The sequence below is a fragment of the Alosa alosa genome, chromosome 16, assembly GCF_017589495.1.
Source record: "Alosa alosa isolate M-15738 ecotype Scorff River chromosome 16, AALO_Geno_1.1, whole genome shotgun sequence".
NCBI classification, from domain to species: Eukaryota; Metazoa; Chordata; class Actinopteri; order Clupeiformes; family Clupeidae; genus Alosa; species Alosa alosa.
Window position 1 is genome coordinate 592,638 of NC_063204.1, and position 16,815 is coordinate 609,452.

Sequence of the window (16,815 nt, forward strand, 5' to 3'; positions counted from 1 at the left end):
TATCATCTGCAGCATTTATGTTTCAGAAATGATACATGTGGCTCTCATCTGTGAAGAGTATCTTTAGAAACAACCACTGGTGACATTAGACGTCATTAGGCTTTTTCTAAGGGAAGCCAAGATAATGTTTATTCCCGGTTTGGTCAACAAAATTACACCAGTGCGGGGGAATGGGGAAAAATTGCAAGGAAATGTCCCAATTCATTTTTAACAGAAAATAGAGAACATAGTTTATATCATCCACAAGTATACTCATATGACTTATAGAGGAGACAAATGTTACAGTTTAAACATCGATGCAAAGCTAACCACTTAGCAGCTTACCCGTGTGTAGCGCTCCACTGGTCTGTATTAGCACTAGTGTTCAATAAAGTACCGAAGCCATGATGTAGCGTTGCCAAGGCAGCAATTTCAGTGAATCTGAACAAATCAATTCAACCATAGTGGTGACCATAACGAAGGCTTTTTCTTAATCTATTTAAATAATTTTACCACATTTCCGTGACTACAGACTTTTATTTTAGCATGGGTTTCCTCCGTAAAAGAGACCTGTATTTAACTTCACAGACGTGTCTTGGCTTTACTTTTGAGGCAAAAAACTTCACTTCAGCTACCAGTGATGATAATACATGATATATCCACTTGGCTTCTTTTTCCTATTACTACACCTGACGGAATCTTTGACTATGGCTATCCTCGCATACACGTTGACATCACATCCATGTGCAGTACAGCCAAACAACAACAAACATCGGATTATTTCCATCAGTCGGACATTCAAATGGCCTTAGCTGCTTATGATAGCTATTCAGGAGTCCTTTCAGTAGCATAATGAGTGTCTCTACATGTAAACCGAAGCATTGAGAACCTTGTAAGTGTACAGGCAGTTTATTAAAAAGAAACACATTACCGTTCACGGCTAGTTCACATGCAGGCAGGCGCCTTGGGAAAACAGAACTCTGGGATGTGAAGCACTACTACGGAGAGAAGTAGAAGGAAGTTTCAACGCGTATTAATGCGCTCTTGGTGTTGTTGTATGGCAGTGCTTCACAGTACCACCTAGCCACCTGGCATGCAAACTATTTCACACACTTTTGCGTCACCGTGTGCATGCAGATTTCCACCCAAAGACGCTCGTCTAAACGCGAAATAAAAAGTGGGAACGCAACGCCACTTTTGCGGATTGTGTTCAGATCGTTGTCGTGTAAAGCTAGCCTCAGAAAACCACCAGATTCAGCTCTCAATTTTGGGCAAATGAAGTGGAAACTAGCATGGATGATAACAATGCCACTAACTAGCATGGATGATAACGATGCCACTAAAGTTTGTTTAGATCCAGTGAAACTACGGTCATGGAAACGGAATGTCACACTTCGGTACTCTGTTGGGCAAATTAGTTCTCAATGAGCTTTTTAGTTCCATGGCCACAGCACCCCATGTTTTCAGCTAATGACACTAATAGGTAGTCACAATTGTTCAAACCACTGTAGCTAGCTCTCCCATTATTTTTGACACATTACACACAGAAGATAACTAACTAGCAGTTAGACTCTCTTCCTCTGGGACTCTGATTGGCTGATCCTTTAACACTATGCTAGCCTGGTTAGCATGACTGATCCTTTAATACTATGCTAGCCTGGTTAGCTGATCCTTTAACACTATGCTAGCCTGGTTAGCACGCATTGGCTGATCCTTTAACACTATGCTAGCCTGGTTAGCATGGCTGATCCTTTAACACTATGCTAGCCTGGTTAGCACGGCTGATCCTTTAACACTATGATAGCCTGGTTAGCACGCATTGGCTGATCCCACTATGATAGCCTGGTTAGCAGACATTGGCTGATCCTTTAACACCTTTAACACTATGCTAGCCTGGTTAGCTGATCCTTTAACACTATGATAGCCTGGTTAGCACGGCTGATCCTTTAACACTATGCTAGCCTGGTTAGCTGATCCTTTAACACTATGCTAGCCTGGTTAGCACGCATTAGCTGATCCTTTAACACTATGATAGCCTGGTTAGCACGCATTGGCTGATCCTTTAACACCTTTAACACTATGCTAGCCTGGTTAGTACGCAGACTTTCTCAATTGTAATTGAGTGTGGGTCTGGAAAAGGTTCATTGATTTAAGACTTTCAGCAAGGGTGTAACTAGCCATGAAATTAAACTTCAATTGGTGCAGTAAAACCAAATTGTTTCAGAAGTGTAGCAATCTCGTAAACAAAGGCTTTAAATGCAGCTGTTTCCTCAATTTCAAAGAAATACACATCCCTGTCGGATTAGCAATTGTATTTGCGTGCCCGTGTTTTAGGAACATTGGAAACGGACTTCAATGGCATCTTGACCAGACAGACCTGCAGAGCAAGGGCTGCCAAAGGTTCGTGTGGGTACTTCCAGGCTAACACTGCCCCTCTGACTCAGATGCTGATTGGCCAATTGTTTAACATAGTGACTCTCTGAGACTGAGATTCTGCCTCTGAGACTATGGGCCCGTCCCATTTCTCCCCCTTAAAACTTCCACTTGGTTTTGAGTGCCCTCGACAGTAAAGTCCCCTCGATAAGGGAAGTGGGAGTAAAGATATTGCCCTATGAATTGGGACACCACTCTATGCAAATTAGCGTAGCGAACATGCTCACCTACGTCACGCGTAGCGTCGATGTGTCTACCGGTAATAGCCTACTACTATTTTTTATTCAGGAACATGCTGGTTCCAGCGGTCGTGTTGACTGTTATGTGGGCTGTGTTGGTTTATCTGCGTCTGGTTGATCAACAGAGATATTTGTGTTCATGTGAACGCTGAAACACACATCCTAAATATTCACAAAACTACCCAGATCAGATATATAACGTTATTTGATGCAGACTCTCTCAAAGCACTTGGCAGATATCATGAACATCGTCAGATAGCTTTGTGAGATATTTTCTAACATTAGTGTTTAAAATTCGACAGTCCTTTGGATGTGCATTAAACATATTCCAACATATTTCGAAATTTTAATATGCTTAGCAATTGTTCCTTTCCAGCGGTGTCAGCCATCTTGGTTGAAAAATGTGGCCAGCTCGCTCAGCTCACATGGTATCTTGGGTAATTTCATCTCATTTTAAGCCATCATCGGTCCTGGCTATATTTTAAGGGTTGATTTTAAGGGGAAAATAGCACTCCCCCTTGCTCCCTAAAGTAATGGGACACCTGACCCCTACACATGCACGCGCAAAAACGAGGGTTAGGGTAAAAATCTAGGGGAAGGGGAGGTATTGGGACAGGCCCATTAATTCACTAAATCTGAATGATCCTCTCACTCTAAGGGCCCTAGTGAAATTTACGGGCAATCGGAAAAATGTCTCACACATGAGCAAAAGCGTGGTGTGTGGGAGCTTTGCGTTCACTTACACGTGTTTATGCTTACGGTTTTGAGTTATCAAAATGCTAAACAATTAAAATACCTTTAGTTCAATTGTGCTCACGATATTGAGTTATCAAAATGCTAAACAATTAAAATACCTTTAGTTCAATTGTGCTCACGATATTGAGTTATCAAAATGCTAAACAATTAAAATACCTTTAGTTCATTTGTGCTCACATTATTGAGTTATCCAAATGCTAAACAAATAAAATAGCTTTAGTTTATTTGTGCTCACGTTATTGAGTTATCAAAATGCTAAACAAATAAAATAGCTTTAGTTCATTTGTGCTTGTTGCCAGACTTTTCCTGTTGCCTGGCGATGAGATTAGGGTCTAGGCTCTGATTCTCTGGCTTCCTCTCTTGGAGACACTACACTCCTGCTGTGTTGGATCCTCCATGTGTGTGTTTTGCTGGGCCGTTATTTACTCTTTCTGTTTCATCCTCTACTTCCTGTGATTGCAAAGTTTGCTGAGACTATTTCCTCTCCTCATTCAGATAATAAAATCAGAGCTAAGAGGGTACAAAAACTGTGAATAAAAGAAAAAACAGCTCAAACATTGTGTTTGTTTATAAGTGTGCATATGTTGTGTACATGCAGGTGAAGGCTTATTTGGCGGCATTTGTAATAAAGTTTTCCATGATCACTGAGCTTTGTTCACTGGGTTTGGGCAATGGCATGAGCATGACTGTATCTGTGTGTGATTGTATGTGTGTGTGATTGTTTGTGTGTGATTGTGTGTATGAATGTGAATTTATGTGTCATGTGTGTGTGTGTGTATGTGAATGTTGGAATGTTATCTAGTTGAAATTATAGCTTATAAATGATAGCTTATAAATTATAGCTTATAAATTAAAAAGCTTAATGTTTTGGGATCCAGTTAATCATTTTCATACCACAGCAAAAGTTTGTTTTTGCAAATGTAGTAAGACTGGCATTGCTTAGTAAGACTGGCATTGGGTAGTAAGACTGGCATTGGTTTCTCAAGTTTTTCACACCCTTTTTCAAAACCCTTTGACACAAATCTCACAGAAAGACAACTCTATTGGATGAGCTGGGCATTTATAGCTAATAGAGATTACTTGCATAATTACAAATCTCTAATGCACCTGCTCTGTGAAACCCTTTCACACAACATGTTGGCCCATGTGCTTCTGCTGTGTGCTAATCGTTTTGAAAACTTGATGCGAAAGTGGTTATTAAGTTAAACTGTAAGAATTTATCAAAACGTGATAAAAAATATGAGTGTATCTGGCTGGGTGAGTGTGTGAGAGAGAGAGAGCCAGTGAGGGAGCAGGAAGCAGGATTTCCTCTAAGAGCCGATATCTGCTGTCGTCTGCCTGCCATTCCTCCTGCCTTCCCGTATTCCCATCTCGCATCAGCAATTCTCTCTCTCTCTTTATTACTCTTCTCCTCCCCTCTTTCTCTACCTCTCTTCTCCTCCCCTCTTTCTCTACCTCTCTTCTCCTCTTTCTCTACCTCTCTTCTCCTCCTCTCTCTTCTCTTCCCCTCTTACCTCTCTTCTCCTCCCCTCTTTCTCTACCTCTCTTCTCCTCTTTTTCTACCTCTCATCTCATCTCCTCTTTTTCTACCTCTCATCTCATCTCCTCTTTCTCTACCTCTCTTCTCCTCTCTTTCTCTACCTCTCTTCTCCTCCTCTCTCTACCTCTCTTCTCCTCCCCTCTTTCTCTACCTCTCTTCTCCTCCCCTCTTTTTCTACCTCTCTTCTCCTCCTCTCTCTGCCTCTCTTCTGCTCCTCTCTGTCTCTTTTCTCCTCCTCTCTCTAACTCTTTTCTTCTCCTCTCTCTCTGCCTCTCTTCTTCTCTTTTCCTCTGTTTGTCCTGGTCTCTTCATCCCTCTCTTCTTCTCTCTCTCTTCCTCTGTTTGTCCTGGTCTCTTCATCCCTCTCTTCATCTCAACAAGTGTTAACAGAGGACTTCTGCTGTGCTAAGAAGCTGGAAATCTGCAGGAAATCTGTGTGTGTGTGTGTGTGTGTGTGTGTGTGTGATGCTCTGCACGTGGGGCCTGGATGTTCTCGTCATGTCCACTCCCCTGTGTGTGTGACAGGATACACTCTCTTTAAACGGAGGGGTGTGTGCTGAGGTTCATTTCATCTGTGATCAGCATCGGCACACACATTCACACACACACACACACGCTAGTACACGCACACTCACACACTCTCTGCAGCTCTCAGCCACGATGAGGACCTCCACTGCCCTGTGTGTGGGCCTCTGTGTTCTGCTTCAAATCAAGACCACTTGGCAAATAGGTATGTGCCTGTGTGTGTGTGTGCAAATAGGTATGTTCCTGTGTGTGTGTGCCTGTGTGTGTGTGCAAATAGGTATGTGCCTGTGTGTGTGTGCAAATAGGTATGTACCTGTGTGTGTGTGTATGTGTGTACAAATAGAGGTATGTACCTGTGTGTGTGTGTGTGTGTGTGTGCAAATAGGTATGTACCTGTGTGTGTGCAAATAGGTATGTACCTGTGTGTGTGAGTGTCATGGTGATGGTGCAAATGAGTAAGTGCAACAGTGCAAGAATAAAGATGTATAGAGCTATGTGTTGGGTGTGGAGAAGAAGTGATCATTAAACAGAAAGGTCTTGAGATGTGCTTTGAAGAAAGGAAGAGAAGGACAGTCACGAAGAGGTTAGGGGAGGGAGTTCCAGAGTTTGGGGGCCAAGGCACTGAAGGACCTGCCACCCAGGGTGGAGAGTCTGGAGCGGGGAATAGCCAAGAGGTTTTGGTCAGAGGAGCGGGAAGGAGTGTAAGGGGTCAGGAGGTCGCAGATGTAGGGGGGAGCAAGGTTGTGGAGGGCTTTGAAGGTGAGTAGTAGTACTTTGTATTTGATCCGGGACAGAACTGGTAGCCAGTGGAGTTGATGGAGAATGGGGGTGATGTGTGCTGATCGTCTGGTATGGGTGAGGAGCCTGGCTGCAGAGTTTTGAATATATTGTAGTCTTTGAAGGGTTTTAGTGGGGAGACCCAGGAAAAGTGAGTTACAGTAATCTAAACGGGACATGATGAAGGAGTAGACCAAAGTGAATTCCTGAATTTCCCCTTGGGGATCAATAAAGTATCTATCTATCTATCTATCTATCTATCTATCTATCTAAGTCTGTGCATCACTAGCAGAGAGGAAGGGTCGGAGGTGAAAAAAGGCAGTCTTAGTGAGTGAGTGTGTGTGTGTGCAAATAGGTACTGTATGTACCTGTGTGTGTGTGTGTGTGTGCAAATAGGTATGTACCTGTGTGTGTGTGTGTGTGTGTGTGTGTGTGTGTGTGTGTGTGTGTGTGCAAATAGGTATGTACCTGTGTGTGTGTGTGTGTGTGCAAATAGATATATACCTGTGTGTGTGTGTGTGTGTGCAAACAGGTATGTACCTGTGTGTGTGTGTGTGTTTGTGCAAATAGGTATGTACCTGTGTGTGTGTGAGAGAGAGAGAGAGAGAAATAGAGAGATTCATTCAAATGAGCACTAGAGACTGCTATATGATTAAATGATCATTATGTTTAAATGATCACTAGAGAATGCTATAATTATGTTTAAATGAGCATTAGAGAATGCTATATGTTTAAATGAGCACTAGAGAATGCTATATGTTTAAATGAGCATTAGAGATGATCACTAGAGAATGCTATATGTTTAAATGAGCACTAGAGAATGCTATATGTTTGCTGCTATATGTTTAAATGATCACTAGAGAATGCTATATGTTTAAATGATCACTAGAGACTGCTATATGTTTAAATGAGCATTAGAGATGATCACTAGAGAATGCTATATGCTATATGTTTAAATGAGCATTAGAGATGAGCACTAGAGAATGCTATATGTTTGCTGCTCTATGTTTAAATGAGCACTAGAGAATGCTATATGTTTAAATGATCACTAGAGACTGCTATATGTTTAAATGAGCATTAGAGATGAGCACTAGAGAATGCTATATGTTTGCTGCTAGAGATGATCACTAGAGAATGCTATATGTTTGCTGCTATATGTTTAAATGAGCATTAGAGATGAGCACTAGAGAATGCTATATGTTTGCTGCTATATGTTTAAATGGCTCCGATATGGTCAGGGGGGCTCAGGGTTTGGGCAACATTTATTAATATGTTTTGTGTTACGACCGTGGATATTATGGGCTGTATGGTACAGCCAGTTGACCGTAAAGGGCTGTTCCTTTCTAATCCATAGCATCTCTGTGTGTGTGTGTGTGTGTGTGTGTGTGTGTGTGTGTGTGTGGCCTCAGTGGACAGCAGTTCTTTCCTCATCTATAACGATGACCACTCCAAGTGTCTGAAGGTGGTCGACACGTCCTCATTCGTGGCGGCCGCGTGTGACCCTGCCGCGACGTCACAGCGATTCCGCTGGGTGTCCAATAACCGTCTGCTGAGCCTGTCGCTGAAGCTGTGTCTGGGCGCGCAGGACCTGCGCGACTGGGTCAAGGTGCTGCCCTTCCCCTGCAACGAGCAGAGTCCACTACAACAGTGGGAATGCAAGAACGACACGCTGGTCGGCCTCAAGGGGCAGCCCCTGCACCTCAACTACGGCAACCGTAACGAGAAGAACGTGATGCTGTACAAGGGCTCAGGCAGCTGGAGCCGCTGGAAGATGTACGCAACCAACAGTGACCTCTGCTCCCATGGCTACCGCGGTGAGTGTGTGTGTGTGTGTGTGTGTGTGTGTGTGTGTGTGTGTGTGTGTGTGTGTGTGTGAAGCAGTGTGTGTGTGTGTGTGTGTGTGTGAAGCAGTGTGTGTGTGTGTGTGTGTGTGTGTGTGTGTGTGAAGCAGTGTGTGTGTGTGTGTGTGTGTGTGTGTGTATGAAGCAGTGTGTGTGTGTGAAGCTGTGTGTGTGTGTGTGTGTATGAAGCAGTGTGTGTGTGTTAGGGTGGCCTACTCCAAACTACAATACAATTTTGTCCATGATGACAAGTATCATGGTACAGTGATTCTGAAATACTCTATTCATTGCAAGACAATTTGATCTACAGTATGATACATATATATCCTGATCTACGATACGTACGTGCAGAAGAGGAAAAATAGTCCTTGAAAGGCTAAAAGTGTTTGTTCACAGTAGTAGTATAGTATTTATTCTATACATTGGGCTGTCTGTTTATAGTAGTAGTATAGTATTTATTCTATACATTGGGCTGTCTGTTTATAGTAGTATAGTATTTATTCTATACATTGGGCTGTCGCCCACATACACAGGTCCTCGCATGTTTCGTATTGGGCTGTCGCCCACATACACAGGTCCTCGCATGTTTCTACCAGTCGCCTACATTCAAAAAACGGAATATGAGGTTAGGGTAATTCCACGCAAAACTGTCACATCCATAACGCCAACACAATGCCATGGTATTTAGTTGGCATTATGGATGTGACAGTTTTGTGTGGAATTCCCCGTTATATTTCACAACTTTTGTGAAGTACTGGGGAAGGCTGGCAAGCAAGCCGCAGACAGATCAGGGTATTCACTTCCCTGTTAGGTAGGCTAGGCCAGCAACGCTGGAGAGATGCAAATAGATCAACTTAACATGTATTTCCTCCAGATTGCGAAAACGTTTGTTCTCTCTCTTTCTATCGGTCCACTGTCCCTTCATAAATTGCGCAGCAAATTATCAGACGAGTGACAGAAGCACCTGGCATGATTTGACCAGCAGTCTCCGAGTCCATAGTTTGAGAAACACTATGCTGCGTCTGAGCAAAGATTCTAGAAGCCCAGCGTTTGCGTGGCGCACCTTAATCCAGCAGTTAGGGGGAGTGTTCATCTCATGGAACCGATGAGACAGGTGGCCACAGGTTGTAACAGGTTGCGTAGCTTTCTCTCGTTGCATTTTCATTGGGGGCCCAATGTATGAGGTAAAGAGGAGAGGGGAGGTATAGTTGGTCAATTTCTTGTTGGGGACAGCAAAACTGACCATCTGGAAGACCAGGAAGAATAGGATGTTGGGGAATGCTTCATTAGGCCTTGTGGAAATCCTTAAGGGGATGGTGGCTGGTTGTGGAGGTCCTTAAAGGGATGATATTAAAGGGATGGTGGCTGGTTGTGGAGGTCCTTAAAGGGATGGTGGCTGGTTGTGGAGGTTCTTAAAGGGATGGTGGCTGGTTGTGGGGGTCCTTAAAGGGATGGTAGCTGGTTGAATTAAAATTGAATTTGCTACTAAAACCTGGTTAAGAACATTGAGGGATTTCTGGATGTTTGAGAGGCGGGGTTTGATATATGAGGTATAAGGTGTTTTATGTATGAATGTATTTATGGATGAATGTATTTATGTATGTTGGTATTTATGTATGAATGTATTTATGTATGAATGTGTCTATGTATGTTGGTATTTATGTATGAATGTGTTTATGTATGTTGGTATTTATGTATGAATGTATTTATGTATGAATGTATGTATGTATGAATGTTTATGTACTGTATGTTGGTATTTATGTATGAATGTATTTATGTATGTTGGTATTTATGTATGAATGTATTTATGTATGAATGTGTCTATGTATGTTGGTATTTATGTATGAATGTGTTTATGTATGTTGGTATTTATGTATGAATGTATTTATGTATGAATGTTTATGTATGTTGGTATTTATGTATGAATGTATTTATGTATGTTTGTATTTATGTATGTTGGTATTTATGTATGAATGTATTTATGTATGTTGGTATTGATGTATGAATGTTTATGTATGTTGGTATTTATGTATGAATGTATTTATGTATGTTGGTATTTATGTATGAATGTATTTATTTATCACATCACAATTCCATGGTTTGAGGCCTAAATGGGTGTTAAGCTTCTCTCTCTCTCTCTCTCTCTCTCTCTCTCTCTCTCTCTCTCTCTCTCTCAGAGACCTTCACACTGGGGGGAAATGCATACGGGAGTCCCTGTCAGTTCCCCTTTAAGTTTCAGGAGAGCTGGTACGCCGAGTGCACAGTGGACGGTCGATCTGACGGACAGCTGTGGTGTGCCACCGAGACCGACTACCAGAAGGACAAGAAATGGGGCTTCTGTCCCACCAAGAGTATGTGGCATCACATACACACACACAGACTAACACACACACACACACACACACACACACACACACACACACAGACATGCAAGCACTCACACATATACTAACTCTCTCTCACACACACACACACACACACACGCACACGCACACACACACACTAATTCACACACACAGACACGCAAGCACTCACACACACACACACATACACATTAACTCTCTCTCTCTCACACACACACAGACACACTCTCCCCATTTTACAAACACACACACCCATTTCTTTCCCCCCTGGAGATCAATAAAGTATCTATCTCTCTAACACTCACAAACACACACACACTCAAACACACACAAACACACACACACACACACTCACACACACAAACAAACACACACACACATACACACACACAAACACTCTCTCACACACACACACACACACACACACACACACACACACTCACACACACACACACACTCACACACACATACAGCACACACACACACACACACTCACACACACATACAGCACACACTCACACACACATACAGCACACACACACACACACTCACACACACACACACACACACACACACACACACACACACACACACACACACACAGTCTTTCCTCTAATCTTAACCACATTTCGTGTGTGGAACACATGCGTTCCATGGGCTGCCTATGTATCAACAACAGCACCAGAGGAACTGTCCTCATCAGAGTCATAACTTTCTAACCTTAACACCCTCAGCTGTGTGTGTGTGTGTGTGTGTGTGTGTGTGTTTCCCGTTGTCCCGTTGACACCACTCTGGAATTCTCCTTTATGATGCTTTTCCTGTTTTCCTGTCCTGACCAAGGGCATAATGCTGTAGTCAGCACTAACAACACACACACACACACACACACACACACACACACACTTACACACACACTCACACTCACACTCAAACACACTCAAGCACACACACACACACATGCACACACGCCAAGGCTGTATTGCTTCAGTCAGCGCAAAGTAACTAAAAGCGCACATGCAAATATACACAATGAAACACACACACATATCTGAAGGTACACACACACACACACACACATATCTGAAGGCTATAATGCTATAGTCAGTCTTTACTGCACACACACACACACACACACACACACACACACACATATCTGAAGGCTATAATGTTATAGTCAGTCTTTACTGCACACACACACACACACACACACATTCTCAAGGTCGTAATGCTGTTGTCAGCACTGTGCAGGACTGCTGTCTGACCTAGTGACACACACAGTCGAGTGCTGATTTTGCTCATACACACACACACACACACACAGTCAAGTGCTGATTTTGCACACACACACACACACACACACAGTCAAGTGCTGATTTTGCACACACACACACACACACACACACACACACACAGTCAAGTGCTGATTTTGCTCACATACACATTCCTACCAGCTTTCCTGCAACACACACTCAAACATACTTCCTGTCTCTCTCTGAGACGGAGGTCACACCCCTCTGGAGTGAATGGGGAAGGAAGGAAGTCTCTCTTTTCTTTGTGTTCCGATCTCCATGAAGATCCTTAGTCAGGGTTTCAGGCCTCACACTCACCTTACCCATAATCCATTGCGCTACTAGAGAAAAGGTAATGGTATTCACCTTACCCATAATCCACTGTGCTACTAGAGAAAAGGTAATGGTATTCGGAATCCACTGTGCTACCCATAATCCACTGTGCTCCACTACTAGAGAAAAGGTAATGGTACTCACCTTACCCATAATCCACTGTTAACTACTAGAGAAAAGGTAATGGTATTCACCTTACCCATAATCCACTGTGCTACTAGAGAAAAGGTAATGGTATTCACCTTACCCATAATCCACTGTGCTACTAGAGAAAAGGTAATGGTACTCACCTTACCCATAATCCACTGTGCTACTAGAGAAAAGGTAATGGTATTCACCTTACCCATAATCCACTGTGCTACTAGAGAAAAGGTAATGGTACTCACCTTACCCATAATCCACTGTGCTACTAGAGAAAGGTAATGGTATTCACCTTACCCATAATCCACTGCTTCTACTAGAGAAAAGGTAATGGTACTCACCTTACCCATAATCCACTGTGCTACTAGAGAAAAGGTAATGGTACTCACCTTACCCATAATCCACTGTGCTACTAGAGAAAGGTAATGGTACTCACCTTACCCATAATCCACTGTGCTACTAGAGAAAAGGTAATGGTACTCACCTTACCCATAATCCACTGTGCTACTAGAGAAAAGGTAATGGTACTCACCTTACCCATAATCCACTGTGCTACTAGAGAAAAGGTAATGGTACTCACCTTACCCATAATCCACTGCGCTACTAGAGAAAAGGTAATGGTATTCACCTTGCTCATAATCCACTGCATTACTAGAGAAAAGGTAATGGTATTCACCTTACCCATACCCAATCCCTACTAGAGAAAAGGTAATGGTATTCACCTTGCTCATAATCCACTGCATTACTAGAGAAAAGGTAATGGTGCCCATAATCCACTCACCTTACCCATAATCCACTGCGCTACTAGAGAAAAGGTAATGGTATTCACCTTGCCCATAATCCACTGCATTACTAGAGAAAAGGTAATGGTACTCACCTTACCCATAATCCACTGCATTACTAGAGAAAAGGTAATGGTACTCACCTTACCCATAATCCACTGTGCTACTAGAGAAAAGGTAATGGTACTCACCTTACCCATAATCCACTGTGCTACTAGAGAAAAGGTAATGGTACTCACCTTACCCATAATCCACTGCATTACTAGAGAAAAGGTAATGGTATTCACCTTACCCATAATCCACTGTGCTACTAGAGAAAAGGTAATGGGTACCCATAATCCACTGTGCTACTAGATAATCCACTGGTATTACTTACCCATAATCCACTGGTACTATGGTAATGGTATTCACCTTGCCCATAATCCACTGTGCTACTAGAGAAAAGGTAATGGTACTCACCTTACCCATAATCCACTGTGCTACTAGAAGGTAATGGTACTCACCTTACCCAAAGGCTACTAGAGAAAAGGTAATGGTATTCACCTTACCCATAATCCACTGCATTACTAGAGAAAAGGTAATGGTATTCACCTTACCCATAATCCACTGTGCTACTAGAGAAAAGGTAATGGTACTCACCTTACCCATTCGCCTTATTCACCCGGCGGCCATTACAAAATGCACCATTGAGATCAATATGTTTTGTGTAGAGTTACTACAGTGCCACCTGTGGTTGTATTGAGTAACCTGTGGTAACTCTATACAAAACATATTGATCTCAACGGTGCATTTTGCCCATGTTCAGGGTGGAAAATAACAAAGAAAGATTTGCGTTTTTCAAATTGGTGTTTTTAAAAAGAAGGGATCATGGAGAATAAAGAAAAAAATATTTAAAAAATCTTTGTATATTCCCACAAGGTGTTTGGGTGCTCTGAAAATGAGAACCAAAATTATTTTTCAGACTTGTGAGGTCTGCTGTTCAGACCCTGAAGGGATTTCTTTTCTGTTCATTGCTTTGAGAGTGTTTCTACTTATCTCAGTAAGGGAAATAAATCAAGAGCCTATGTTGAGTACAAAATGTCTTCTGAAGGCCTAAACAGAGCCCAGCCAAAAACTCCAATAACATTTTGATCAACTTTGAGGGACAGCTATGACCATGCACGATCATCCAGACCAAACGTGACAATTTTGCTACATACTATTCCTATTGATGTACCAGCATGCAAAATTTGAGCCTCCTACATGGTTTAGTTCTTGTGCTTTGGGCTTGTGAACAAAATCGACACCCCCCTACCCCTGTAAAACTGTCTGTATCTTGAAAGTATTGATCTTACATAAAAGTAATTTTACAGTGTGTCTCCTGGGTGACATAGGTACACCTGGTCATTTTACAGTGTGTCTCCTGGGTAACATAGGTACACCTGGTCATTTTACAGTGTGTCTCCTGGGTGACATACTGTAGGTACACCTGGTCATTTTACAGTGTGTCTCCTGGGTAACATAGGTACACCTGGTCATTTTACAGTGGAATGACCCCTATGGAGCATATCTATGTCTATGAGAGCATGTCTATGTCTATGTCTATGAGAGCATATCTATGTCTATGAGAGAGACAGCATATCTATGTCTATGAGAGCATGTCTATGTCTATGAGAGCATGTCTAGTTGCCCCGGGCAACCAAATTATGATATAACCAAATTACCAGTGGCAACCACTTCCTCACTCCTGGTTGCCCCTAAGGCAACCACACAATTTCACACACAAACACACACACACACACATGCTTCTAAATCCTCCCCTAGCCTGTGGCTGTGCGTCTTTTCTCCTCACACACAAGTATGCGCAGCTGCCGTGCCATAAACAGCGAGACATCTAGCCATCTCCTAGTTTATGCGATGTAAGTAAGGGATAATGGACGACATGGTGGTCAACGGAGGGCCATTTAAACTCGTAAGCGCATTATCCTGGCGCCGCCTCTGTTTTTTCTCAACCGGTTGTAATTTTCACGTGTGTACCGACGTTTTCACGCGTGTTTACCGATTTTTAGCAGATTAACAGTGCATAGTTACATCCCTACTTGTTACAAACTGGAAAATGGTATGAATGGCTACATATCTGAAGGGGAAAGGTACTGAACAGGTTAGATGATCTCAGTTAAGTGAAGTGAAACCTGAATCTCTTACTGGATGTGTAAGTTGCAGATTACCATGGAATTCTAAAAGCAAAAGTATGATTGAGAAATTACACTCTTCCTCTCCTGTAACATTTGATCATTTTGCTCTTTTTAAATTAAACTAGGGTAGTACTTAACTACTAGCTACTACAAACTACTGTTAGCTTAAGTGATCATTCAATAATCAAACAATCATCAATCAGTATTCAAATCAAAACAATTGCACCCTAGACTAAGCTATGACACATTTTAACCAGATCATTAGTCCTTTGAGGCTATTTTCAGTGTAATATTACTATTAACTCATTGAATGCCAAGCTGTTTTCGGGAGCTTTGTCCTAGAGTCCCAGCAATCTAGACCATTGTTGATGATTTTTGTACAGCCACAGCATATTCTGTGTTATAGCTATCAACACATACAATAGCTTGATTAAAAGGTGAGACTTTAAGCTCTCGGTGGGTGCAAACCGTGTATTTCTACACGCCTCTGTTCCTGAGAAATGCCAAGCTAAACAGTGGCTAGTTTTTATCATTCTGTTTTTTTTTCTAGAAATGGAGATATAACGTCTTTCATGAAATATGAAGTGTTGCCTGTTACTTACTTGTGTAAACTTTCCGGGAAGTGATCAGCGAGACCTGGCGAGACTGCCACCTAGTGATAGACCCACAAAAATGGCCTGGTTTTGACCCGACGTGCATGCGTCATTGATTCGACCCAAAGCGGCAACCGAGTTATGATAAAATGTCCAGATTGTGCGTTTTTATGAGTTTTCGAAGGTCATATATTTCATTTCCATTCATCACAGAGTTCCCAAAATCACATATAAGGTGTGTTTGAGTGTCTAGTTTCGTAACTCAACGCATAGGAAGGAAAAATGTAATATTACGTTTTTGGCACTCAATGAGTTAAGCTCTTTGGTCATTGTAAGGGCCATCTATTATGCTAGGCTATATCGTTTTTAAGACAGCCCTGCTGAAAAAAACAGCTAGAAACCAGCTTATGCTGCTAGCTGGTTTTAGCTGGTCTTTGCTGGTTTTATTCCAGCTCTTGCTGGTCTTTGCTGGTGTAGCTGGTTGGGCCACCAGCTGGATATGCTGGCGTGACCATCTGAGGAAGCTGGTCATGCTGGTGTGACCAGCCTGTCTTGTGGGATACAGCTGGTGCAAGATGGTCATGCTGGTGACCAGCCTGTCAAGCTGGTCATGCTGGTTTGCTAAAATGACCAACATAAGCTGGCATGGCCAGTTAAACCAGCACTATAGACCAGCAACACCAGCTAAAATTACCAGCTTGAGGTGGTATGACAAGCAAAAGCAGCTGAATTACCATCATAAGCTGGGAAAACCAGCTGAAGGTATGTTTTCGCAAGAGTTTTGCTGGTCTAGCAGGTCAAGCATCATAGGGTGGTCAAACAAGCTGGTTAACAAGCTGCAACCAGCAAACCACCTTTACAGTGGGCATCGCTTTCAAATGGCCACTTCAGTCGCGCATTACGAGGCGTGAAGCTGCGTGAAGCTTTAGTGCCACTTTCAGCCACTGTGCGTCGCTCTGCCACTGTACATCGCTCTGCCTGCCGCCCCTTCTGAAAAAGCTCGATTTACCTCGATTTAGGCTACTTGGGTATGGCTTAAGGCTTGACTAC

At 42.6% G+C, this 16,815-nt stretch overlaps 1 protein-coding gene across 1 annotated transcript in view; it reads left to right on the plus strand.

The window, feature by feature from the left end:
* Positions 1–5,484: 5,484 nt before the first annotated feature.
* mrc1a (mannose receptor, C type 1a) overlaps positions 5,485–16,815 on the plus strand; it is a 57,331-nt gene continuing 46,000 nt past the window's right edge. The window contains exons 1-3 of the mRNA XM_048266361.1: positions 5,485–5,677; positions 7,659–8,063; positions 10,268–10,441. Of these exons, the coding sequence (XP_048122318.1) occupies positions 5,608–5,677; positions 7,659–8,063; positions 10,268–10,441 (649 nt within the window). The 5' untranslated portion in view covers positions 5,485–5,607. The remainder of the gene's footprint in view (positions 5,678–7,658; positions 8,064–10,267; positions 10,442–16,815) is intronic.